The 25,726-nt window shown below is 42.7% G+C and overlaps 2 protein-coding genes across 5 annotated transcripts; both read right to left on the minus strand.

The window, feature by feature from the left end:
• Nucleotides 1-1,454: 1,454 nt before the first annotated feature.
• On the minus strand, nucleotides 1,455-8,277 carry card9 (caspase recruitment domain family, member 9). 2 transcript variants are annotated; one of them, XM_026188292.2, is made up of 13 exons: nucleotides 8,040-8,277; nucleotides 7,855-7,924; nucleotides 6,838-6,975; nucleotides 6,632-6,750; nucleotides 6,325-6,531; nucleotides 6,165-6,245; nucleotides 5,259-5,489; nucleotides 4,258-4,383; nucleotides 3,992-4,180; nucleotides 3,850-3,907; nucleotides 3,653-3,791; nucleotides 3,513-3,568; nucleotides 1,455-3,427 (listed from the first exon to the last, which is right to left on the minus strand). In XM_026188292.2, the coding sequence occupies exons 1-13, from the start codon at nucleotides 8,151-8,153 to the stop codon at nucleotides 3,384-3,386; spliced, it is 1,572 nt and encodes a 523-aa protein (XP_026044077.1). In that variant the 5' UTR covers nucleotides 8,154-8,277; the 3' UTR covers nucleotides 1,455-3,383. The 2 variants fall into 2 exon arrangements, with proteins under 2 accessions (XP_026044077.1, XP_026044076.1); XM_026188291.2 differs by having other exon boundaries at nucleotides 3,653-3,774; nucleotides 8,040-8,276.
• A 2,093-nt stretch (nucleotides 8,278-10,370) lies between these two features.
• On the minus strand, nucleotides 10,371-25,703 carry snapc4 (small nuclear RNA activating complex, polypeptide 4). Of its 3 annotated transcripts, none has more exons than XM_026187451.2 (22): nucleotides 25,436-25,703; nucleotides 24,847-24,960; nucleotides 24,722-24,765; nucleotides 24,537-24,633; nucleotides 24,286-24,311; nucleotides 24,084-24,206; nucleotides 23,714-23,854; nucleotides 23,542-23,626; nucleotides 22,571-22,652; nucleotides 22,353-22,454; nucleotides 21,868-21,940; nucleotides 21,613-21,777; nucleotides 21,378-21,528; nucleotides 21,166-21,272; nucleotides 20,851-20,945; nucleotides 20,675-20,769; nucleotides 18,841-18,932; nucleotides 15,322-16,842; nucleotides 13,964-14,563; nucleotides 12,795-13,680; nucleotides 12,326-12,651; nucleotides 10,371-11,003 (listed from the first exon to the last, which is right to left on the minus strand). In XM_026187451.2, the coding sequence occupies exons 2-22, from the start codon at nucleotides 24,956-24,958 to the stop codon at nucleotides 10,908-10,910; spliced, it is 5,019 nt and encodes a 1,672-aa protein (XP_026043236.1). In that variant the 5' UTR covers nucleotides 24,959-24,960; nucleotides 25,436-25,703; the 3' UTR covers nucleotides 10,371-10,907. The 3 variants fall into 3 exon arrangements, with proteins under 3 accessions (XP_026043236.1, XP_026043238.1, XP_026043237.1); XM_026187453.2 differs by lacking the exon at nucleotides 25,436-25,703 and adding an exon at nucleotides 25,394-25,418; XM_026187452.2 differs by lacking the exon at nucleotides 25,436-25,703 and adding an exon at nucleotides 25,264-25,375.
• Between the last annotated feature and the right edge of the window lie 23 nt (nucleotides 25,704-25,726).

Raw genomic sequence — 25,726 nt, forward strand, 5'->3', positions numbered from 1 at the left:
AGAAAATATTGGATCACCTGTCAAAATCTGAAAATTCATCAGCAATAGAAGAAAACTGAAAAATCAGTGCAAGAGCTGATCATATTCTCTCCCTCAGTGATTAACTGTGCTTTATTGAACATTTGCTGCTAATTAAATAGAAAAATTAATCTTCTTGATTGATTAAATACTGAAAAAAGACAAAAATACAATATGTTCTTCTGGGCAAAACAAAACAAAAGTTATATCCTGATTCTAATAATTTAACATCCACAACACTTCATACAAAAATCAAACTTTTAAGAAATTAAATAGGAATAACAAGAAACTGAGAGTTTTGAAAAATGTTTTATGACATCAAGCTCAATTTATAAATTCTTTAAATCCCACAGTAAAATGAATTTTAACAAAGTTCTTAAATCAAACTTCACAAAAATGAAATCAGATTATTTTGGTTGCCTGTTCTGCTCATGCTTGGCTCTATGTTTTTATTCTGGGTTTCCACTACAAGATCACCTTTTTTTTTTGTTTAATTTTATTTAAGTTCTTCCTTCTCAAAAAGACTGAGCCTCCCTGTTTCAACGGCTTCTGGAGGCCTTCTGAAGAGCAGCGCCTGTGCTGATGATCTGTACTGTCTGTAGTTTGTAGGCATTCTGTACCTGCTGCAGGTTACTATATAAATAAATTTGTGACAAGCTGACATCAGTTTGTGATGGAAGCCAAAAAAAGAAAAAGAAAAAAGGAAGCTGAAAACATAATCCAGAACTTTGGCTCGCAGGCATTACTTCTACACATCACTGTCATTATTTGAAACTTTTATCATGTTCATAATAAAGACAAGCCACACTGTAAATTACATATAGACAGAAGTAAAGAAGAAAAATCAGATTATGTACACTGCAACAAAAGTCATCAATAAAAAAATATGGGTTATTGGGGTGTTTGAATGCCATGGAAAGTGACATTCAGACAAAAAAAAAGAAAAATAAACATTGTTAATAAATAATACCTATTTAATTTACCTTCAGTACCTAATTATTCAAAGTTAATTGTAATTTTTAATTAAGAATTTTTAACAGCCATTAGTAAAGTTTTAATTGGTTTTATAATGTCAATAATTTGTGTTTAAAATAATGGTAATGATATCAATTATAATTTTATAGCATTTATGTTGCATTATGTATTCAATCATAGCAGATAAGACACGCTAACTGCATTCTGCAGACATAATGATTTTGGTGTCCAGCAACATTCATCAAAATAGTAAAGTGAGACCAGTTTCAATTTCAAATCATATTTTAAACCAGGATCTCTCCCTAAAGCTAGTGAAAGAAACAAGAACAAAAACAACAACCTCCAGGTTCACAGCCGCTGATGTCAAGCCTCCTTATACAAAGTAAATACTGTATACTAAGCATCGCTTCATTATTTATAATAACAATTCAATTAATATGTAGCAAAGTCTAAATGAAGTATCAGAGTCTGGAATCTGAGATTTTCTCCGGCTTCCAGGTAGCACTTTTTGTATTGAACAAAACAAATCATTTCGACAAACACTGCAAGTTTCCTGATTTCAGAGCATGAAATGTTACAGTGAAAAAATTAACTTCTAGGTGAAGAAAAAGCCAACTTCAGATTCAATTGGAAACTGAAAGCTCTGTCAATTTTTAGAAATCTGAGCAGATTTGGATCCACTGTTTGGTCATGGTCTGGTCTTTCTGTGCTTTTCCTGAGTTGAAATCTTATTTGTCTTTGGGATCGTATCTCAGAGAGCAATGGCATGTAAAGTTAAAGCTTTCATGCTTTAACTTGGAAAGATTATTTAAAATAACTAGAAACCATAGGATGTACAACTTTACATCTCTGCATCAACCCAACATACCGCATCTTCTCATCGCTCTTCTCACTGATCACATAACTACATACATCATAGACACTAGTTTAACTAGTGTGCTACCAGAAACAGTGCCAGTGCAGAGCCAATTCTGACTTGGTGAAAATCATGGCAGACCGAATCTGTAAGCTGCATTTGCCCTTCCCATAGTCACCAGTAGCAGTGGTTTCAACTTTGGACACAACAATTTTGTTAGGAACAAAGTTTTTAGCATCAGTAAGAGTCATTTCTTGTGGAATTGTCAACTATGGGAAAAGCAATAAATGTGTCCATTCCATAGACTGTATGTTAAAGTTGGACAAATCTTCATGAAAGTGCCTGAATTATTTCTAATGGCCAGGAGGGGGCGACTTCTCTGGTTGCAAAAAGACTTCCAGTTGTGTAAAAATCAATAAGAAAATCACAAGTTGTCAGCCAATGAGCACGTGGCATTTGTTTTTGTGGGGTTTTTTTCATCAAAATGCTCAGTTGAAGGCTTCACCAACCTAGAAGTGATGTCTCATTGGGTGCATCCATCTTCTACACCAGGTGAAAGCACCTTCTGTTTTGATACGCCTTAACTGTGGAATATCCCACCTCGTTATATCATAATTATGATCTCTGTCAATGATTTTAAAGGAAAATTTCCCGCGTTTAGTGTGAAATATTAATACATATATTATAGTTATAAGGGGAATCCAGAAAAGTGTCTAGAAGTGACATGACCACCAGGGATAATAGAAAGTCAATGAAATTAAGTTATGTCAAGATGAAATAACCTTTGGCGATGCGCAGTGGGCGGGTCTGAGTTAAACTTTTCTCAACTTCAAGCTGAGCGTTTTAAATGACTGCCAGTGAATCCAAAGATGCTGCTAATTCACAAATGAAAGGGTGGTAAATACCTCAGCGACGTACCTAAGCAGCTTGAAGCTGGAACGTCTACTCGTGACCAATCGTCTGCTACAAAATTTCTACATACTGCTTCCTCTGTCAACTCCCCTTAGGGCCAGATTTTCTAACGGTCTGCAGCAGCACAAAACCCTCATCAGGTTCATCAGTTCGGCTCCTTTTGACTCAATAGGTTGTGCTGCTCTTGGTTCATTTCTCATTACTGAAATAAACTGGCTGGATCTAGTTTTTAAATGAGCGACGTTAACAAGTGAGATGCAGAATTTCCTCTCCCATCTCTGCACTTTTGCAAATGCAGCATCACACAATCTTGCATCCTTCAGTAAATCTGGCCTTCAGTTTTTAGGTTGACAGTTGTGATGTATTGTTGCTATTAAGTTTACATTTCTTTTCTTTAAGTCCTATTAGGAATTCTTGTGTTAAAAATAAACAGCTATATGTTGTCTTAATTTGTCTGAAGTAAAACTTAAATGCTGCTTCTTAGAGTTGTTTTGGTGTTGCCATATGGAGCACTTTGAGCTGCAGGTTGGTAAAAAATATGCCATGCATTTAACGTTAAATACATTCATGGCGTCACATCAGTCAGAGTCGGTGATGTCGCTGCTGTCGTCGAGGTTACAGGCTATATAGTCTGTACTGTTGAGCTTTGACCTGAGGGCTCGCTTCCTGTTGGAAATAAGAACACAGTCATACTCACACTGTATGCATGTACAGATGTATAGAAATAAAGTTTTAAAAAGCCAGTACTAACCTGCGGTAAACAAAGTTTGAACGACCTCTAAAACAGACTTCTGCTTGCTCCTCCTCCTGTAGACGAACAGACAGGCTTTGAAGTCTCTTCCAAACACCATGAGTTAAATTAGCAGTGTGAATAAGGCACGTAGAAATTACCCATGATACAGTATTACTGGATTTGAAGCCAGGCTCGACGATTTCTCCTGAAGAGTCATTCTGCTGCCGCTGAGCCTCGTCGTTCTCCCCCGAAGTCCCGCTGCGAACCTCCTCACTGCTGCCTGTTCACACAAAACCACTGCACATGACATCACCTCACATTACCCCGTGTCATCTCATCACATGACATGACTGACCTTTAGCAGTGCTCTTTGGAGGCTCCTCCTCTTCCTCGCTGCTCACACTCCTTTCACACTGAGGACAGAAGCCGGTGTTATTACCTCAATACTTCACCTTCATAAAATCCCTCCTCCTCCAGCTCCTCCAGCTGCTCCTCACCTGATGAGAGTTGGAAGTGATTCTGCGGAGGCGTGTCCTCAGCTGTAGCTCCTCCCCCTGTGACCTCAGCAGCAGAAGCTCCAGCCTGTCTATTTGCTCAGTCAGCTTTCTGACCTGCTCCCTGTACTGGTCTTTCTCCTGCAGGAGTACCCGTGCCTCCTCATGCTTCTCTGACTGCGATGACAGCGCCTGAAGAACCGACCAGAGTTAACACCCACCAACATTCTGCCCCACCTCCCGTTCTTATCCCTTCTCAGGCTCCTCACCTTTTCTCTCTCCCTGATCACCTCTTCCAGCTGTCTCAGGGTTTGCTTGTTTTGTTGACGGTAGATCTTGGCATCTCCTTTCAGCTGAGCACAGCGCAGTTCCAGTTCCTCTTTCTCCTCCAAAGTCTGAAAACAAACGCATTCAGGCTTGCAAAACCAAGAATGAGATTCATACACACACATATACAGCCTCCAGCAGTTGCACTTGATAGCTGACACATGACACACTCGAGGGATTGACATCAAATAGAAGCATGCATGTGGATTTCCTGCTACTCTTTGCTCCAATAAAACATCCTTTTACTGTGGCATGAGCAATGCTGCTGCTCAGAAACACCATGGTGCACATTCACTACTAACTAAACTCAACCTAAAACCACATATCGCTGAAAATATGACAAAAGTAATGATTCATCACAAGGAACATCTCAGAGATTACACTTATCTTGAAACTTATCCTCCAGTTTATCCGGGGGAACACCAAGGCATTCCCAGGCCAGCTGAGAGATATAATCTCGACAGCGTGTCCTGGGTCTGCCCTGGGGCCTCCTCCCAGTGGGACATGCTCGGAAAACCTCGCACAGGAGGCGCCCAGGGGGCATCCTTGTCAAATGCCCGAACCACCTCAACTGGCTCATTTTGATGTGGAGGAGCAGCAAGTCTACTCTGAGCCCATCCCGAATGGCCGAACTTCTCATCCTCTCTAAGGGAGAGGCCAGCCACCCTTCAGAGGAAGCCCATTTCCGCCACTTGTATTCGCGATCTCGTTCTTTCGGTCACTACCCACAGCTCATGACCACACTCCACCCTCTAATCCAAATATGGTCACTTAAGGGTCCCAAAAAACTAAATGGAATCAGCCAAAATGCTAATATTACATGTGATACATTCTACAATTTAAATTTCCCTGAATGCATTATATTTATTTGCTTAAAGGGAGCAGCTTTGCATTCTGTTAGCCATGTGCTATAGTCTTGTTTGAAACTACCGGTGCTCCTCACCCTGGCTCTCTGCTCCTCTGTTTTGTGGAGTTCTCTCCTCAGTCTGAACACAGTGGAGAGGAGGTTCATCATAGGAGCTTTGCTCTCCTGCTTCTCCTGCTGCTGCTGCTGCTGCTGCTTTGGTGCCTCCTCCTTCTTCTCCTGCTTTTTCTCCTCCTGTTTCTCCTCTTTCAGCTCCTCCACTTTATCCGGGTGGAAAAAGGTCTCAGTGGGCAAAGCTAGACTCTTGCTCTGAAATACACAAGTTAACACGTTAATCTAAGTGGTGTTTTTTAACCTTTAAACAGTTTTTAAGCTCTGCAAAAAGAACCGAAGTGTAGTCTGGGATAAGAGGTGTGCGAAATACTTTTCACTACTAATCAGTTCATGTGGGATAACACATGAAAGGTGTTTGAATTGTTTGTTAAAGTGTAGCTGTGAAAACTGCCTTTAAAACCAAGTCCAGTGCAACAAAATTGTAGTGAAAAGCAGATTCTAGGCAAAGCAGCAGAAACAGTCATGTGAAAGTTTTGGTCTTCACCAAACATTGCTCAGTGTGCTACGGCCGAACATCTCCACTTTGGTTGTTTCTATCCACAGGATGTGGTTGTGGTTTCTTCACATGCAACCTTGGAAACCTAAGCTGTGCTGCCATGCTTTCTCGTGGCAACCCTTCCAAACAAGCATTCATATTCAGTCTTTTTTTCTCATTGTATAGTCATGAATTTTGATATTTTCTTAGCTTTTCACAGGACTGCAAAGCCATGTGAAATCTTCCTCTTTCATGTGGCTGTAGTTATGTAATGTAACCTGCAGGTATGAGCTCAAACTAAAAACACTCAACAGTCGAAACTGAATAATTCATACATAGCTGTAGTGAGGGTCAGATAAAAGGTAAAAGGGTGTGTGTTAGATATCCAGTACCACCTGGAGTGGTCTCAGTGTTCGTCGCCTCAGCAGTCGAGTCTGGTTTTCTGCTCGCATCACTGTGTGTTTCAGGCGCTCTACCTACACACATAGAGGTCAGAGGTCAGGCTCTATCTCTGTACGGGTCAGCAGCATGTCAGATGGACACACGTTAGCTGACCTCTATCTGCAGATCTCTGTTGGCCAGCAGGGCGTTGCTCTTCTCCTGGTTCAGACTGTTGATGTCAGCCATCAGACTGTAGTTGTGATCTCTGAGCTGCTTGACCTCCTCACTCAGCCGCTCCCGTTCATCTCGCACCTTCTGCACGCGCTCAGTCAGCTTTTTCAGCTCACGGTCTTTCAGCTGCTGCTGGCGAGACCACACCTCCTGAAGACAAGCGCAAGAGAGAACACAGCGATTGAACATTACGTTTTTTGTGTAATTTCCATCTCGCTCTGTTCCTCAGTAACCGTGTGGCTGAACCAACCTGATCCTTGGCAGCAGAGCAGGCCTGCTGGCGGCGCCTCCGCTCATCCTGCAGTGCCCTCTGCAGGCGGCTGAGCTCCGACATCAAGAACTGAGTGAGACCCGATTCTCCTGCAGTGTCTGAACACGCAATACACAGCTGATCAGAATCAATTTATAATCAGTACATGAAAATATCTGAACAGGCAAACAGTCAGGAAGACAGACCAATCAGGATGCTGAAGGTCTTGTTGGGTTCCTTCCCAGTGATCCGGCTATACAGTTGAGGATAATCCAGTTCCAGACTCTCCAGGAAAGCTGTGTAACCTTTGACTCCCGTTCGCTGCAAAATGTCCAGTAGGGCCCCTACAGATTAAAGGTTACAACAAAGGTCAGCGGATGCAAGACTCATTACGCTGATATATAATGGTGCTATCTATATAGGGACACCAAGGGTCAGCGAGTCACTGCGACCGTTTTGGCCACGTTGACATGTATAAGAACAACAACGGCAACCAAACACTTCTTTAAACATGAACAGGGCATAATCTAAGTGAGTATGGTCTGACTTCTGTGACTCAGATGTCACCATGAATATCTATATTTGGTGAGGTTATGCGCACTCTGTTGTTTTCTTTTTGGTTGTTTTTTTCTAATTAATTTTTGTTCATGATGACCTAACCGATTAAGTAAATGCTTACAGTTTCTTTTAACAGAAAAACTCTGGAAGTGGGTTTGCCAACTAACGTCAACAACACCCTGCCAAGGTGTAGAGGAACCACACTGTTACAACTTCCTAGTATTTTAGACCATTCTGACCACACGCAGCAGCCACTGAGTGAGAACTCTCTTTGTCTTGTTTCTAAGACATTTCTGATCTTGTCTCATACAGCTTTACTGATAGAAGTAAGCTAGGCTGATGGGAAGTCACTGAATTAGACCTCTCCGCCAGGAGACGTTTGTAATTTATGAATGTGTTTTAAAGACTCATCTTACTCATAGACAGTATAAAGGATGAACAGTGAAGATGTGTGCTTTCAGCTAAATTTTTCAAGTATTTACTTCTCCCCAGCAGTTACATGAACCCAGATTTCAGATGAATTAATTAAACATTGCTGTGTTTTTTTGTGTTTTTTTCCTCCTTGTGGATCAGGAGGTTCACGTGGAGGCCTTTCTGGACTAACTGAAAGGTTTGTACTGGCTTCAATCTGGTATGTTTAAAAAAAACAAAAAAACCCAACGTACCAACTTTACGCCTCCTGATGACGAGCGCCGGGTCATTGAAGAGCTGCTCTTCATCCTCAGCACTGATTACCTGATAAGGTAGACCACACATGAACCTATCACCACCTGAAAGGAAGGAAGAGGAGCAACAACCACAGGAGCAGAGAGGAGAGTAGCAAGAACAAGAGGCAGGAGCAAGAGCATACCTGACACTGGCGGAGGTAGGGGGTGATTCTTGAAGGATCAATAGTTTTGATGAGCAGCATCCTGAAGTCATCCAGCTGGAGCCAACAGAGGTCATCCTCACTCACTCCATCCATCGTGCCGTTACACACTACACAACACACCACTGTGCACACTGAGGACTACACTGAGTACGCTGGTTACACTGGTCCCACACACCCGCTTCTCTCTATCTGCCTCTGATTTTCTGAACACATCGTTGAGGTCACTTCTTGTTTTACTGTCAGTCTCCGCCTCATTTAACTGACTCTGAGCTGACTGATTCCAGCTCATCTGAATACACCAATCAGGTCACAGCTGTTTAGCACTGAGCTTTCTGATCAAGCTGACTGTCCACATTCTGCTTGGGTAATACTTTATAACATCAGTAATGCTCACAATGCTTTCCAACTTTAACATCATCTCATGGTCACTGTGTCTACTTTTATTCTATAATTTAAGACACTTTTTTATTATATTATTCTATTTAAGTTTATAAAACCATTTCATTAGATTAAAAAAAACAATACTTTTACTTAGTAAGCTCCATTAAATTTACTTTTTAAAAAACAAAAACAAAAACTGAGCTCTTTTCTTTTGAGTGACTTTTCTCTTATTGAGTTACACTCTATCAACCTTTTAAAATTTATTGACTTACTTTACCTGTCATGAGTGGTTAAAGTAGGATTTGGCTGATAAGGTTACCACAAGAGTGGATGTGTAAGTGCAATGTGGAGAAGTAAAGTAAAGCTTCCTGCATGCGTGCAAATGACCTGTTTTGCCTCACTTCGACATGAATGGATTTGATTAGACAATTATTCAGTACTTTACCACTGTTTGACTAAATGGATCCAAATTCTTATAATGTGGGAGGAAGCTGAGAGAGGAAGCAATGTGCACGCAGGTACACGGAGAAAGGGCCAAGATCTTCAGAGCTTCTTGTTGTGAAGTGACAGTGCACACTATCTGACCACCATGCAAGATAATGAGCATTGATCTTTTTTAATTAATCCCAAATTTCCCAACTTTTTAAATATAGTAATGTATCTTATCAAAATATCTTAATTGCTATTTGTTTAAAAAATAAAATAAAAAATGCTGTTTAAAATCATTACTTTTGTTATATACACACCACCGGTCAAAAGTTTTAGAAAATCCCAATTTTTCCAGTTTGTTATTAAAAATTATGCTGTTTAATGTCTCATTGCACTCTGAAATGAAAGCATAATACAAATATGCAATTAGAGTGAAAAAAGAAATCATGGAATTAATTTATAGGCCAAAATGTATTCTAAACTTTTGACTCAAATTGGCCACCTGTGGCATACACTTTCTTTGCAAGTTTTCTGTAGGACAGACCTACATTTTTAGACGTGTTATGATGGTCTGTCTTGGTCTCTCTTCCATTGTTAATTCTTAAAAGTACATTTTTTTGGGGTAACCTTACTTTTTTTAACCTCTGGCAGTTCACCTCTTACATTTGTACATAGCGGACTTGTTTCTGCACTCTTTTAAACAAATAGTCTATAAGTAGGTTAGCAGTTCATTTTCTGGCAGCTCCAATCTGTATGCCAAAGTATCCTTGGGCTGAACCCCGAGTTAGCCCTGATGTGTTGATCAGAGTGTGAATGTTAGATAGCAACAAGTGCTTTTTTCAATAAAGTCAGTGAACATTAATAATCATTTTTTAATTTGCCTTTTCCCCCCTCCTTGTAATAATTTAGTTTTCTGTTGTGAAAACCCGAGTCTTGACATCTACCACCCACCCAAACATTGCTGCAGACCAATCACTATTCTCTATGATAATGTGGCCCCCCTCAACATCTGCGGTCTCCCAAAGCCCCCCCCCCCCAAACTGAGCAGAGGCTGGAGGAACACACTATTGAGCCCTTCTCTGGGCATGGGTCAAAGCTCTTTTGGAGACATGGGGGGGGACCTATATGATATTAAATGGGTGGTTTTAATGTTAGCTTACGAGTGTGCATATAAAATTGTGTGTCCAAATCCTAAACCACATGACAAAAAAAGATTACAGATGGACAGAAGCTTTAGTTCTCTATAGTGTTAAATATGCAAAAGAGGAAGAAGTGAAGGATTAGAGAAGTCTGAAGGGGAATCACTCCCAGCCAACAGGAAGCATCATCTGACTGAAACAGGAAGTTGTGCCACAGCAGAATTCTCAGTCTTGAAATTTTACCAACACAAGGACATGTAAAAGAAGTAATGAAAGTCTAAGAGTCACAGCAGATTTCACAAACAGGAGGCAAAAAGACATGTCCTCACTGTCTCCAATAACAGGCACGCACACACACAGATGCTTTTTCATTCCAAACAAACCTTTTTATTCGAAAATAAAACAACATTTGTGTACAGAAGCTGAAAAATTTCAGCAGCAGCAGCAGCAGCAAAAAAACAAAACCAAAAAAAACATTTTTTAGTGCAATTTAGTGAGTTTTGAACTCATTCTTAAGTTGCTACACATATTCAACACTAACACTCAGTTCCTTTTACTCCCTGCCGACCACAGTCATCCTTTATAAAGACATCAGTCTCACTTCAGTCTGTAAGAACTAAGCTTCCCATTCTTAGAAAACCAACTCCTCCAAACATCATCACTGCACTCAAAAGTTGCATTTTGAGGGTCCCTGAATGCACCTAATAAAACAGAACATTGTATCTGTTTGTGAAGTCGCCCAGGAAAGTGTTTTCATAGATATAAAAACAGATGTATAAACGATTACATACTAAAGTCATTTTCACCTGAGGAACTGAACATGTGACCTGAATGTATAGATGAACACATTTTCCCCAGAAAGTGCCTTTTCTGTTTTCTTTAGTTTCTGCTCGTCTGGTCAGGTCTGGTCCGACGTGGGTCTGGTGACATCTGTGATCCCTGAAAAGTGACTGGCTGAAGCTCCAGAGCTGTCACACAGCAGCTGCAGTGATTTCTGTGGACAAAAACAAAAATTTCTCAGTGTGTTTGTGCCTCTGTTCTGATTACTGAACCACAGGATTTTGATGTGATCAGACTTCACGACTGCATGAGTCACTGCAGGGTTACCCACATTGAATTATTTTTGCTCAGCTGTTGTATTTTCAGTGTTTTCTACAGAAATCCAGAGTTAATGAACAGCAGAATTACAACTATGTGACTCCTAAAATAACCATTACTGCTATTAATTACATTTTTTGGTTCATTTTGTTAGTACTATATAGTCACAGATTTGTTTTTATCATGGTCCTATTTTAAATACACTTGAGCTATCGCAGCCTGGATTACGTGGCCAGCATGACATTCACTTTCTTATTTCACCTCTCTGTCTCAGACACGCAAGGAAAAATATACTCAAATGTGAGTCACACTAACTTCCCTCTATTCTGTGAGGCACAGAGGGCACTTTCTCACTCAGTGATCATTTTACATGCAAATACAGCCAAAATGACAGCATCACTGCTGCTTTAGCTTGTGTCCTTTCATCAACTTCCACACTGAAACTAATGAGGTTCTTTTTCCATCCTTTTCTTTGTTTTTCCCCTTTAGATCAGGGATGTTGGGAGGAGTTTTACAGCTTTTCCTATTGATAAAGCGGGAGGCGCTGGAGCCTATCCCAGCTGTCATAGGGCGAGAGGCGGGGTACTCCCTGGACAGGTCGCCAGTCTGTCGCAGGGCTAACACACAGGGACAGACAACCATTCACACTCACATTCACTCGCACATTCACACCTAGTGGCAATTTGGATTATCCAATTAACCTATCCCCACAAGCTGCATGTCTTTGGACGGTGGGAGGAAGCCGGAGTACCCGGAGAGAACCCACGCAAACACGGGGAGAACATGCAAACTCCACACAGAAAGACCCCGGCCTGATGGTGGAATTGAACTCAGGACCTTCTTGCTGTGAGGCAACAGTGCTAACCACCGTGCCACCGTGCTGCCCAATTATTATCCACACAATACCAAATTAGTTTCACTGGTCCGGCCCACCTAAAAGCAAAGTGGGCTATATATGGCCCACTATGTAAAATTAGTTTGAAATCCCTGCTTTAGATTTAGACAGATTTCTACATAAAGAAACTGGCTATTTCTGCTATCATGTGATAAAAGTATAGAAACCTTACAGAGAAGAACTCGAATTTGTGGCATTTGGGGCTAACAATTTGTTTCCCAAATGACCGTATATGTGCCCACAGTAAGTTGAATGCTGCCAGAGTCAGTGTTACTGTGATATAAACAGAAGTTGAAACTACCTGAATAACCTACGCAACTCACCTCAGCTCTCCTCAGTTTTGCCATTTCTTTGAGTTTCCTTAGCTCCACTTCTTCTTCTCCTTCCTCCTCCACCTCCTCTTCCTTCTCCTCTTCCTGATTGGTCTGGCAGGCTTCAACCTTTGGGACTGGTGGCATGGTAGCCAGGAGTGCGGGGAGAGTAAAACAAGACAGAAAGCGTGCCTTCAGCAACTGGTAGGCAGGATTATTTGAGAAACGCTCAGCTACCAGCTGACGCACTGCTGCCACCAGCTCCTCCTCCTCTTCCTCCTCATTCTTCTCCTGCTGCTCCAGGTGGTCAGAGCTGACAGGGGTGGCTGCGGGGGAAGCTGCAGGGAGACACAAACAAACAGAACAACCTGAAGTCTCTGGAGGAAACTGCCAATTATTAAACATCCAGCACTTAATATTTTATCAACAGAATTTAGAGCGTAGGAGACACCACATGCTGTCGGGTCATATGGTGTGTTACCTGGGTGTTTCTCGGCGGGTGTGATGTCTGAGGTGGAGTCCGGCAGGTCTGGTGGAGGTTGAGGCGGAGGGTCATTGGAGCCGTTCTTTGTGCTGCTGTCAGGCTTGGAATTGGTCTGGGGCCATCTGGATTTGTTGCCCTCACGCACCAGCTGCAGGGACGACCTGGTTAGGGACTTCTTGGCACAAAGCAATCTACTGAGCATGCTCAGATTGCTGACAAAGGGTGGAAGGTAGGGCAGGGACAAGCTCAATCCTGGTACTACCACCCCTCCTGACCCACTTAACCAGTCATTTATGGCTGCTGGGGATTCCACGAATATAAGAGAGGGGTCGATCTCCAGCACCTCCTTCCTCAGTGGCCTGGACTGTGGGGCATCCACTCTGACTGTGCCCAACGGTGAGAAGTTAGTGGAAGACCGCGGGGGACAAAAAGGGAGGGAGTAGAGACCATGGTCTAGGTCAGATGGCTGCACTGAGGGTGGGGCGAGAGGCCTTGGGTTACAAACGGGTGGCTCAGGAAGTGGGTGAGGTTGATTTGGAAGGGTTATCGGTACAGGCCCAGAGGACAGTTTAGGTGCAATTGGCCGCAGGCCTCTGGTGGCGAGCTGGACAGGTGATGTGGCTGTGTGTTGGTTTAAACTACTCCCTGGGGAAGGAGGGACAGTGTTTATTGCCGCCATCTCCAGGCCCTGGGACGGGGCTTGTGAAAGCTGGACCAGGCCTGTAGGAGTCATGAACCACATCGACTGACCCGGACATAAATGCAACCTGGGCACCGGAGCAGCAACTGGAGTCTGTGTGCTCGCTTTCTCTTTAGAGCAAGCACCGCGAGAACGCTTCTGCCGAGGAGATGAGGTAGAAGATTTTTTCTTCTTGGCTTCAGCCTGCAAACACAGACCACAGAGGAGACAGTCTGAAGAGGTGACAGATACCAGCTAATAAAAACTACCAGCTAATGACCTGCAGCATCGGTCTCCTGCTTTCGTCAACTTCAAATCTTTTGCAGCTGTTTGGATGGCAGCTGTTTGGTATTTTGATTTTTAAGGAGACCTAAGAAACTCTCGTTTAAAGTCAACTAGGTGATTACACTACCTGTACATGCTTTGCTATTGTTGTTGTAATTATGTGACTAAATGAGGAATGAAGAACAGAATCTAGTAATCTTACCTTGGCCTGAGCATCTTCCTGCAGAGCTTTGGCTTTATGAGTCGGCTTTCGAATTCGCTTTCCGTCCACACCTGTACTTGTCCTGCCTACACACTGGTCGTCCTCGTTTCTCATCACTTCCTGCTTTTCTGCTGCTTGCCTCTGTCTTTTCTTTCCTCTGGCCTGGCCATCTGGAACATTGTTGTCTGGCTGCTTTGGGACAGGACAAGGCTGACTCAAGTCAGACCCATGCTCAGTGGGGCTAGGTGTTAAAAATGTGTAGTTGTGGTCGCTGGAGTTTGGGCATGAAGTGGAGGAAACAGCATGTTGGCTGGTCACACTGGAGGGGAGTGGGACTAAACTAAAGTTTAGAGTTGAAGACATGGCTCCGTCAGAGTGGGAAGGCGTGGCAGACTGGCGTGATGGGAAGGACAGGTTATCAGAAGTTGAAGAGTCATTCGGTGTGAGACGAAGGGATGTGACTAATGAAGAAGGGATAACATCAACTGGATGAGCTGTAGGAGGTGTGGTTTGGGAGGAGTGAACAGTCTGAGGTAGCAGCTCGATGGGAGGACTGGCCATCTTTAATGGAGCAGACTTTGCCGTCTTTTTTACTTTAGCCTAAACAAAACAAAACAAAGACAGAGATGAGCCAGCAAGATCTATATGGCATTCTGATGAGAATGGAAATCGTGAGACCATGACGTGTCCCGAGTGGGTATGCTGTGTGCTAAACTTCTGGCAACAAAGAAGAAAATGGTGAAGAATTTCAGCAGAAACTCAAGAATTATGCCAGGGGAAAATAAGCTGTATGTAGAAGTTGCTGAAGAGCTGACTTGAATTTCGCTGCCTTGTACCTGTGACATGTGCAATGACAATAAAGTTGAATTCCATTCTATTCTATACAAATAACATTGAACTGAACGAGTCGTTTCATATTTTGGAAACATATGCATGACAATGACTGAAATTATATTAAACGATAATTTCTAGGTAATTCTGGGATTTTTTTCAGAATACTGAAAAGTTCAAACAATAGCAGGCAGTGCAATGGTATACTTAATAGTGTGGGAAAGTTTGCATGGTTATGGTGGACTCGTAAAGGCTAGATGATTAGATTACATAAGTTTAAAAAAAATCCACTGGGCTCAATAAAGGCCTTTTCCCCCCTGCAGCACACTTTTCTCACTCGATAATGGTTTCTAAGTCTCTTTGCAAGTACAACAAATCGAGCATGAGTGAAAGCAGCATTTTAATTGTTATACTCCCAGTCTAAAAGATAAATAATACAATATTTTTTGTAATAAAAGCAACTAGAAAACAAGCAAAAATAGTGACTTCTGTATAATCATTTATTGCGAGAAATCTGAAAATGTTACCTTTGCTTTAGTGACTTGGCGTGGAGCTCTGGCCTTCTGACTGAGATTCGTCTTCTTTCTGTCCTTGCTCATACTAACTTCTCCCTCCACACCTGCATGTACAACCCCATTCTGACTCTCGTGATTCCCTGTTTGCTTTTTTCTGGGTAGATTTAGGGTGGAGGGGGAAAGGCAAAGTTGGCGGGAACAGGCAGGAGGGGAGAGGACAGCAGTTTGTGAGGGGCTAATAGGCTGATTAAGGAATGGGGGCAATGAGGCTGTGAGGCTTTGGGTCAAAGGTACAGCCTGTTGGTTACAGCTAGAGGAGACATTCTGGAGCGTTGAGACCACAAAAACTGGAGTGGTAGTCTGCCTCTGACAAGCAGCAGGAAGAGCAAATGGAGAAATAGTGACCTCTGCATGCCGAGATGTGTGTTGAGCTCGAGAGAAAGCAGCATTCAGCTGTGAGTCAGAATGAGGAATTGAGGCAGGCTGGGGAAATGACAAAGGAGCAACTTGAGTCCGGATGTTAGGAGGCACCTGAGTAACAATTGATGGGTGCAGCTGAGGAGGAGGAGTTTGTCTGCACCACCTGTCTGCCGGAGATGGCTCCTGCATGCCCAAATGCATTCGCTGAAGTATTCCTGCCACAGTATTTGGATTTTTAAATTTGCCAGGAGGAGGATTGGAAGGTGGAGTTATTAACGTCACCCCGCTTTGCCTCCGCTCTATCATCTCCTTACAACCCATGACATCCACATTCATGACTTTGAGGAACAACGTGAAGACAGATGTTGAAGAAAGCTCTTTCTTCTCTGCTCGCTCCCTCAGGACATCTTCTGCCATTCTTTTGGTGCTGGCTGGGATCAGCAGGTTGCCAATCCATGGTGTCACTGCAGCCTGAAGCATGAGGTCTACCCCCTGGCCAGTCATTCCTTTCATAAAGAGTGGCCTGCTGGTTTGGGAAGTTTTTGTCTTACATTTAGACCTACTGTAAAACCTCCGTGCTTGATTGTGCAAGTGGGCTCGGAGCTGGTCAGGTGACACCATCATCATGGCGCCACTGTCGTGGCGTTCTTCCCATCGCAGCTCCCTGGGAGGTGGGCCGATGATTACAGAGCGTCCAGACTTCCCCAAAATGGTTGATCGCACTAACTTGTCATTGTGAGACTCGTTGGAGGAAGCCAACACCACTGGACGAAAGTTCAAGGAAGTAAATGGTTGGGCTCTTTCAACTGGAATCCATTCCTGCATGGGTGGGAACGTATATTCTTCCTCCAATTCCTCCTCCTCCTGCTCCTCTTGCACTTCCACTAGTTTCTCCACTTCTGGTACCTCTGTCTTTTTCATCTTTTTCTTCTCATCATCACTGTCCATATATTCTATCGCCATCTCTTCCTCCTCCTCCTCCTCCTCACTAATCACTTCTTCTTTTATTGCCTTGAGGCGTCTCCTGATGTTGTTGTTGGTTTTAGCAGCCTTCTTCTTCTTCTCCTCATCTCCCCCACGTTTCCTCTGTGGTTTTCTAGCACACCCTAATTTCTGTTTTCAGAGAGTTAAAAAGAGTCATTGTTTCAGTTTCCATGGTTCCTAAGTAGTTAAGCAGTTGTCACATTTTTTGTGAATATTGCTCATTTATGTAGCTGATATTGTAATTCTATCTTCTGCCAGTGGTTAAGCTGGCATTAAATAAAGTAAATGAATAAATGAACATAAGGAGTGTAATGAAAGTACCATTTGGTATGTTTCCTAATATTATAACTATTCTTTGATTATTTTGGTTTCATCTCGTTTACAGACCAGATCCCAGAAGTCCGAATTTTTCCGAACCACCAGCTGAATTACAGACACAGGTACAGGGGTGCAAAAAAGTATTTAGTCAGCCACCGATTGTGCAAGTTCCCCCACTTAAAATGATGACAGAGGTCAGTAATTTGCACCAGAGGTACACTTCAACTGTGAGAGACAGAATGTGAAAAAAAAAATCCATGCATCCACATGGTAGGATTTGTAAAGAATTTATTCGTAAATTAGGGTGGAAAATAAGTATTTGGTCACCTCAAACATGGAAAATCTCTGGCTCTCACAGACCTGTAACGTCTTCTGTAAGAAGCTTTTCTGTCCCCCACTCGTTACCTGTATGAATGGCACCTGTTTGAACTCATCATCTGTATAAAAGACACCTGTCCACAGCCTCAAACAGTCAGACTCCAAACTCCGCCATGGCCAAGACCAAAGAGCTTTCGAAGGACACCAGGAAAAGTATTGTAGACCTGCACCAGACTGGGAAGAGTGAATCTACAATAGGCAAGCAGCTTGGTGTGAAAAAACCAACTGTGGGAGCAATCATCAGAAAATGGAAGACATACAAGACCACTGATAATCTCCCTCGATCTGGGGCTCCACGCAAGATCTCATCCCGTGGGGTCAAAATGATCATGAGAACAGTGAGCAAAGATCCCAGAACCACACGGGGGGACCTGGTGAATGACCTGCAGAGAGCTGGGACCAAAGTAACAAAGGTCACCATCAGTAACACACTACAACGGCAGGGAATCAAATCCCGCAGTGCCAGACGTGTTCCGCTGCTGAAGCCAGTGCATGTCCAGGCCCGTCTGAAGTTTGCCAGAGAGCACATGGATGATACAGCAGAGGATTGGGAGAATGTCATGTGGTCAGATGAAACCAAAGTAGAACTTTTTGGTATAAACTCAACTCGTCGTGTTTGGAGGAAGAAGAATACTGAGTTGCATCCCAAGAACACCATACCTACTGTGAAGCATGGGGGTGGAAACATCATGCTATGGGGCTGTTTTTCTGCCAAGGGGACAGGACGACTGATCCGTGTTAAGGACAGAATGAATGGGGCCATGTATCGTGAGATTTTGAGCCAAAACCTCCTTCCATCAGTGAGAACTTTGAAGATGAAACGAGGCTGGGTCTTCCAACATGACAATGATCCAAAACACACCGCCCGGGCAACAAAGGAGTGGCTCCGTAAGAAGCATTTGAAAGTCCTGGAGTGGCCTAGCCAGTCTCCAGACTTCAACCCCATAGAAAATCTGTGGCGGGAGTTGAAAGTCCGTGTTGCTCGGCGACAGCCCCAAAACATCACTGCTCTCGAGAAGATCTGCATGGAGGAATGGGCCAAAATACCAGCTACTGTGTGTGCAAACCTGGTAAAGACCTATAGTAAACGTTTGACCTCTGTTATTGCAAACAAAGGTTATGTTACAAAGTATTGAGTTGTATTTTTGTTATTGACCAAATACTTATTTTCCACCCTGATTTACGTATAAATTCTTTACAAATCCTACCATGTGGATTCATGGATTTTTTTTTTTTTTTCACATTCTGTCTCTCACAGTTGAAGTGTACCTCTGGTGCAAAATACTGACCTCTGTCATCATTTTAGGTGGGGGAACTTGCACAATCGGTGGCTGACTAAATACTTTTTTGCCCCACTGTAATCAGGTAATGCTATGTTAATCCTCTCACAACACCAACATTTCCCTCCCTCCAAGACAACAGGTCATGTACCTCATCTGCAGCTTTGGCCATTTGCCTCCATGTCCTCATACACTGAGCATCGATACGGTTGGGAATCTCAGCTGCGATCTTTGCCCAGTGACCTGAAAGAAAAAAAAACCACACACACACACACACACACACACACACACACACACACACACACACACACACACACACACACACACACACACACACACACACACACACACACACACACACACACACACACACGAGTTCAAACACACAAACACTTGACAGCAGAGTGTGTCACTGCAGCTGCTTAAATGTTTAGTGCAGAGTTTTATTTTTCATTGGATATTAATTTAAAAAAAAATGGCTGTGCAGATGAAGATTTAGCTAAAGATTCATGGTATCAGATCACACTAAAGTATGTTAAATGTGGAGCTGCCAGGCAGGAGGAAAAGAGAAAGACCACAAAACATCCATGGATGTAGTGAAGAAGGATACGGAGTGGGTTGTTGTGACGGAGGAGGCTGCTGTATGCTGCAGCTAAAGAAAGAAGAACGCTGCTATGAAAGGGCCGTTCTTAAATAAGGGAAATGGGGAGAAAAGGCTGAGGTATGCCAAATTACACAAGAAGGGCACTGAAGAAAAAAAAGAAAAAAAAAAGAAAAACAAAGAGTGGAAACATATTTATTTATCACTGTGTGGAAGGTCAAGTGAGCGGTACAACAGTGAGTGTTTACAGTCATCTATGGGGGGGAAAACTCCCACTAGGTTTAAATCTGGGACTCCCCACCAATTGATCCTTAGAACTGAAGAAGCTTCTCGGATGAGAGGTGAAACGTCTTCAAGCAACTCAAAGAAGTCCAGACACTTTTCTTTCCAAGCTCCTTAGTCTACGATGACCTGGATGACTGAACCTTCACAGACATGTCATCTATAAACCACACTGGAGACTCCACCATGGTATTTCAGTCAGTGGTGTGGAACAGGGGCAGTCATGGATTAGCCTCCCTAGATTAACATTATTGAAGCAGTGTGGGATCATCTTCACAGAGAACCGAGCAAAGGGTAGAAATATAGAACAGCTCTGGAAGTTCTTCAAAGAGCCTGGAGAACTATAGCTGAAGAACACTGAAAAAAGAGACTTTAGGCTGTGTTGAAGAATAAAGATGGTCAAAGGCCAATTACAAAGTGTACAAACTCTGTTTTGGCCTTGTATACTATATTTCCATTTATTGCTGTACTGACTTTCCATTTTCCTATTAAAATATAAGGGGTTGCTAACGACTTTTGCACAGTACTGTATAAGTTTATAGGCTGAGGAGTTCAGCCACCGAGGATGGGCTCAGAGTAGAGCTGCTGCTCCTCCACATCAAAAGGAGCTAGTTGAGGTGGTTCGGGCATCTGATAAGGATGCCTCCTGGGTGAGGTGTTCCACGCATGTCCCATTGAGGAGGCCCTGGGGCAGAACCAGGGCATGCTGGAAAGGTTATAACTCTCGGCTGGCCTTGGAACGCCTTGATGTTCCCCCAGACAAGCTGGAGGAGGTGGCCGGGGAGAGGGAGGCCTGGCCTTCTCTGCTTAGGCTGCTGCCGTGACCCGGCTCAGGATAAGTGGAAGAAGACGGACCGATGGATGGATGTATACGTTTATAAAATCTTTATAAAAATCTACTGTCAGTAATGTTTATATTCTGATGAAAATGATTTATGTTCTCATTCTGTTGTCAAAACTGTTCCTTGGTTAATAAGTCAAAACAGAAAAGATGCTGCAGGAAAGATTTTGGGCTTGTGATTTCAGATTTTTTGTGTTTTTGTGAAAGCTGCTGCAGCAACATGCTTTTAATATGCTGCTCTGTGGCATGTTTGTGACCCACCGACTCCATGTTTCTCCACCAGCTCCACTAGCAGCTCTCTCTCCTTCCTGTCGAATGGGCCTCTTTTTGTCCCCGCCTTCAGACAGTCATAATACCTGCAAGCAACCCCACACACATCTTAACTAGGACCCAGATTATCAGACAAACTCAGTTCTGTTCTTCCAGTCAAGTGTTACCTGTCTCTGCAGCCTCCATCAGTGCGTCCGGGAACCTCCAACCTGATCTTCCACCAGTTCTTCTCTCCGTGACGAGCCACAGCTTGTAGCAGAAGCTGACAGACAAAGACCGGTCAGTAACTAGATGTTATCATATGTATCAAATATATATATGCAAATATAAAAAACACTCATAGTAGGTTCCAAACTGGGACCTTATGCAGCAGAATCTCATCACAGGAACACAAACAAGTACTTCCTCTCTGAACTATTTACACTACTGATTGTACACTGATGTGGCTCTGCTATGGTGTATCCACTTAGTCCTCTGTGTACCTTATCCTCCTGCTTGGTCCATGGCCCTCTCTTCAGGCTCGGGTCTAAAACTTGGTTCCACCTGTAGATCAACTGTGCAGGGTCACGACCCTCCATGAAGTAACTCACTGGGAACAGAAGAGGTTTCAGAGTGTTGGCATGTAAAACAAGCACATGCACCTCATTAATGACAGAGAGACAGGCGGACTGATGTAACAGTGTGATGTGATTACTCTGTGTGTATGGGATGAAGTTCCCGATCCTCATCTTGTCCACCAGCTCTCTCAGCAAATCATCTTCAGCTGGAGTCCAGCTGCCACGTTTTAATGATCCCGAGACAAAACGCTGGAACATCTGAAGACACATGAAAGCTGTTCTTCCAGTCTGGGAGGGAGGGGAGGGGAGAGAGAGAGAGATCAAAAATAGACACACATTTCAGACAAAAAGACAGTGCTCCCTCCTGCTCACCCCCAGCTCTTGAGCGATGATCTCCCAGTGTCTCTCTTCGTGTTTCCTGCTGATCTCCTTCAGTTGCTGCACCTCCTCCTGGCTCCACCGAGTCTTATTAATGGACGGGTGGAGGAAGTTCTGCCAGAAACAGCGGATGTCCCCTGCATCCCTCGTCTCTTCAAACTGGGGACGATGGTAAAAGAAGTGATCACCTCAACACTCCGTCACTTTTGCATTCGTCATCGGATTCACTAATTACTTTTCAAAACTTACATCAATGTTGGATATTTTCTGCCAGTCATATTCTTCAAATCGATCACCAATCAGCTCCTCTTCCTTCTTCTGTCTGACCATTCAGAACAGAGAATGAGATACACGTTACATTTTAAACTGCTGAACATATTAGACTGTTACAATAAAAAGCTATTGATAGCAATATTTGTAGCAGTGGCTAATAGAAAAGTTAACTGCCTAGCATTATTCTAAATACTTGTTTCTTACCATACTAAACTAAACCTGAACCAAGCTAAAACATTCTGGTAAATCACTGGCTTCAGCTCAGAGCTGAAGAAGCTTCTCAGATGATCTTTAAGTTAAGGGTATTTGTCAGCTGTGCCAACATAGACCGTAAACTGTTTGTTGGACTTCTAGAGCTCTCCGATGTTACCTGATAATGTGACAATTCCCATTTCTGGTATAAATATGGACACATCTGGCCCTGCAAGAACACTGAAGTCCAAAATTGATATCCAGCTAACCTGAGCAAGTTGATTTCTCTCTCCAAACTGTCTATCTGCTCTCTGATTAGCTGCCTGTCTGCCTCCTCTACGGAGAGCAACTTCTGACTCAGGTAGTCCACCCTGAAAGAGAAACACACAAACACAGACACAAAAACAAGGCAGACAAAATGTAAAGTAAAAAAAATATATATATATCAATAATAATTAAAAACAAAGATGAGAGCACGTGATGTTACTTTGAGAGTTTGGGCTGGATGAGTCTCCTCAGACTCTCCCTAGACACTGCATGGATCAAGAGAGTCTTCTGCCAGCTCTCCCCTAAGACACAGATATCAGAGATGTTGAAGGGACAAACACCACTTGGTGATAAAATGGTAAATGGTCTGAACTTATACAGGACCTATTATGCTCATATCCCTTCAATGTTGTTTTTGGGCTCTAATTTTCTTGACTGACAGTTGAAAATAATCCTTATTTATTTATTTATTTATTATCAGTGCAGCAACTTCAGTGGGACTTCAGTTCATTAGAATAAAACAAGCAGTTTTAACTCTAGTCCCATTAAGATACCTTTCTTTTGACTGCCTCTAGGATAGAAAAGTTTCTATGTTCACAGGTTACAGCTCTCTCTTTAAAAAAAAAAAAAAAAAGCTACCTTGAAGTGGAGCAGTCTGCCTGCGCTTTCTGGCTCATAAGGATTACAGACCTTGTTGAAACTTTGGCCATGTTTAATATGAGTATCCACTACTGTAACCACCAATTTTAACAAAACAAATAGTCCAAAATACAGCATATTAACAAAGCATATTACATTTGCATGCCCATGTCCCAACTTTTAATAATTTGTTTAAAATGTTTTTGCGTGTTTGAGCACTTGAGATGCTCTTTGTATTCATTTCAAATTTAATGTATGGTTTAAATCACTCGCAAATCGTTATGGATTCTGTTTAATTTATATTTGTGCTGCAAAAACATCACTGAAATCAGGTTGATTACATAAATTATGCACCTGCTAAACATCAGCATTTTAGTCTTAGTTACATGAGCATGAGTAGATGCTAGTGCTAGTATTTAGGCCTAAACAGTGTCACAATGCACCTATCATGTTCATTTATTTATATACATTTATTTGGTTTGTTTCACTTTGGGTAAAAAAAAAAAAAAAAAAAAAAAAAGGGGGGGGGGGGGGGAGTTTGTACTGTCTTACATCGTTTTATTTTCAGCTTCTTGTCATCGAGATATCCTGCAATCCTGCTCGCCTTTTCCTTCGCCTCCTGATTGGCTGGAGGACCCTGAATACATACAGACAAACACAGCCCCTAATTGGTCAGCTGCAGTAACAGTAACCCTGTGTCAGTTGTTGGGCATGTTTGTCTTACCAGTCCCGTCAGTTTATCCTTGAAGTATGGTTTTAGGAAGCGACCTAGATACATCTTCATTGGCTGCTGGTAGGAGGAGTTGGTGGGCTGCTGTTTGGAAGGCTCTTTGATCTGTCCAGACAGCTGAGTTTCCAGCTCCTTCTGCATTAGAAAAACAACAAGCAAACAAACAAACAAACAAACAAAAACATTTAATATGAGCACTGACCTACTGTCTGTAGTCATGTGTTAGTACTGACATGCTGTCTGAGATTGTCTGTTAACACTCCTAATGTCTCTGGTTGTGTGTTAATACTCTTCTAATGTCTGTATTTTGACCTGTTGTGTGCATTAATACTGACTGAGTATTTGTGTGTGTGTTAGTAGTGACCTGCTCCTTCTGGTTTTGTGTTAGTAGTTTCTCCAGCTGGTCCAGAGTCTCTTGGACCACCTGCTGGTACACGAGGTTCATCTGAAGACATGAGTCCACTGACGGTGACAGGCCAAGGTCACTCTGTAATCAGTGTAATTATACAAAGTTATTTCACAGTTACTGACAGAGGTACTGACAGCTTAAGGACATGGACGCTTACCTCCTCACTGATGCTGCAATCATCATCTGCCAGACAGAAAGCAGGAGACATTTATTTGCCTTTTTAAATTCTCTAACAAGTACCAGAGTTCCCAGTGTGGTTCCTTTAAGGTTCCTTCCTCATTTTTGATGTAAATTATATTTTAGCAGATAAAATGCATGGTGACTTTTTCATTAGTTTCTGATTATGTGAAAATAAATAAATAAATTCAGGCTCCACAGACATGCTGCAGGACAGCCAGAGAGAGGTACCTGAAACAATGATGGGACTGTGTGGTCCCAGCACTTCCTCCAGGTTCTGGATCTCTTTCTGGATTTTCTCTCTCTCAGCCAACAGACCTGCTGCAGACTGAATGCAAGAAAACACACACACAGAGATTTTGTGTCTTTGTCGGAACTCTCATTCAATTCATGCACAGTTTTACTGTGAGATCTACCTGTCCCGCTGGGGTATCCACATCTTCACGATCACAGTCATCATCTAGTCAGAGATATAGCAGGTTATTTAGAGACAAGCAAACAGAGAGCGCGATAAAGACAGACAGAGAGAGAAGATGGGTACCTGTCCCGCTGCTTAGGAGCTCCAGTTCAGCATTGGTTACAGACAGACTCCGTTCCAGTTCCTCCACCTCTCTCTGGATCTTGTCCCTCTTTGCTGCCAGAGAGGCGGACATGTCTGTGGACAGACACAGAGAAGGTTGCATTATTATGTCACGACAAACATCATGATGAGCCTTTAACCTGGTGATTTGGTTCAAACCGAAATATTTATTAATTAAGCGTCTTTCTTTTGACCGACTTGTGGTCAGGGCAACCACTTCGATAGAAAACAACGCGCGCGGACGCACACACACAAACAAATATAAATATTTTTATTAACTTCCTGGTTGGGAACATTTATAAATATATGTATTAAAGACAAAACAATGTAAACGAGTCTTGTTCATTTTCTTTGTATAAAGCTTAAACTGAGTTTAACCTGAAGCAAACACTTTCAGATTCAGCAGTTGTAGCACTACTTGTAACAGCACTACAATACACACTGAGTAGTATTACTAACACACTGCACGAGCGTCTAAGACCTCAGCATCTCGTGCAACATCGTTTACCTATGTGTCTTTACCGAGTCTTATTACGTTTCTACTTTTTACCTCCACACGCGGGGACCTCCAATCAACGCGTTTCCGACGTTAACATATTACCCAGCAGGCTCTGCGGCGGGTAAAACTGTGCTTGGACGTTCCGTTGTTCACACTTAAGTTCCGGTTCAGAAAGTCCACAAAAACCATGCATGGCAATTTATTATTCCGTTTGTCACTGCGATGCTTCAAGCTACACACAAGAAAGGACAAAAAACAAAAAACCCGCAGCCCAAAACCTGCAATGCCACCGATCCGTTGTTTGGTTCCTTCCCCCGATGTCACTTCCGGTTGTTGCGTATT

The sequence above is a fragment of the Astatotilapia calliptera genome, chromosome 12 (assembly GCF_964374335.1).
Source record: "Astatotilapia calliptera chromosome 12, fAstCal68.1, whole genome shotgun sequence".
In the NCBI taxonomy this organism is placed as follows: Eukaryota; Metazoa; Chordata; class Actinopteri; order Cichliformes; family Cichlidae; genus Astatotilapia; species Astatotilapia calliptera.

Coding starts and splice junctions, on each gene's coding strand:
- card9 (XM_026188291.2), bottom strand. CDS start 8,153: ATGGATGGAGTGAGTGAGGATGACCTCTGTTGGCTCCAGCTGGATGAC. Junction 4,384..5,258: donor CAGAGGAGCAGAGAGCCAGG/GTGAGGAGCACC, acceptor GTTTGTTTTCAG/ACTTTGGAGGAGAAAGAGGA. Junction 3,428..3,512: donor TCAAACTTTGTTTACCGCAG/GTTAGTACTGGC, acceptor TATTTCCAACAG/GAAGCGAGCCCTCAGGTCAA.
- snapc4 (XM_026187451.2), bottom strand. CDS start 24,958: ATGTCCGCCTCTCTGGCAGCAAAGAGGGACAAGATCCAGAGAGAGGTG. Junction 22,653..23,541: donor GAAGCTGAAAATAAAACGAT/GTAAGACAGTAC, acceptor TCTGTGTCTTAG/GGGAGAGCTGGCAGAAGACT. Junction 20,770..20,850: donor GATGGAGGCTGCAGAGACAG/GTAACACTTGAC, acceptor GGTTGCTTGCAG/GTATTATGACTGTCTGAAGG.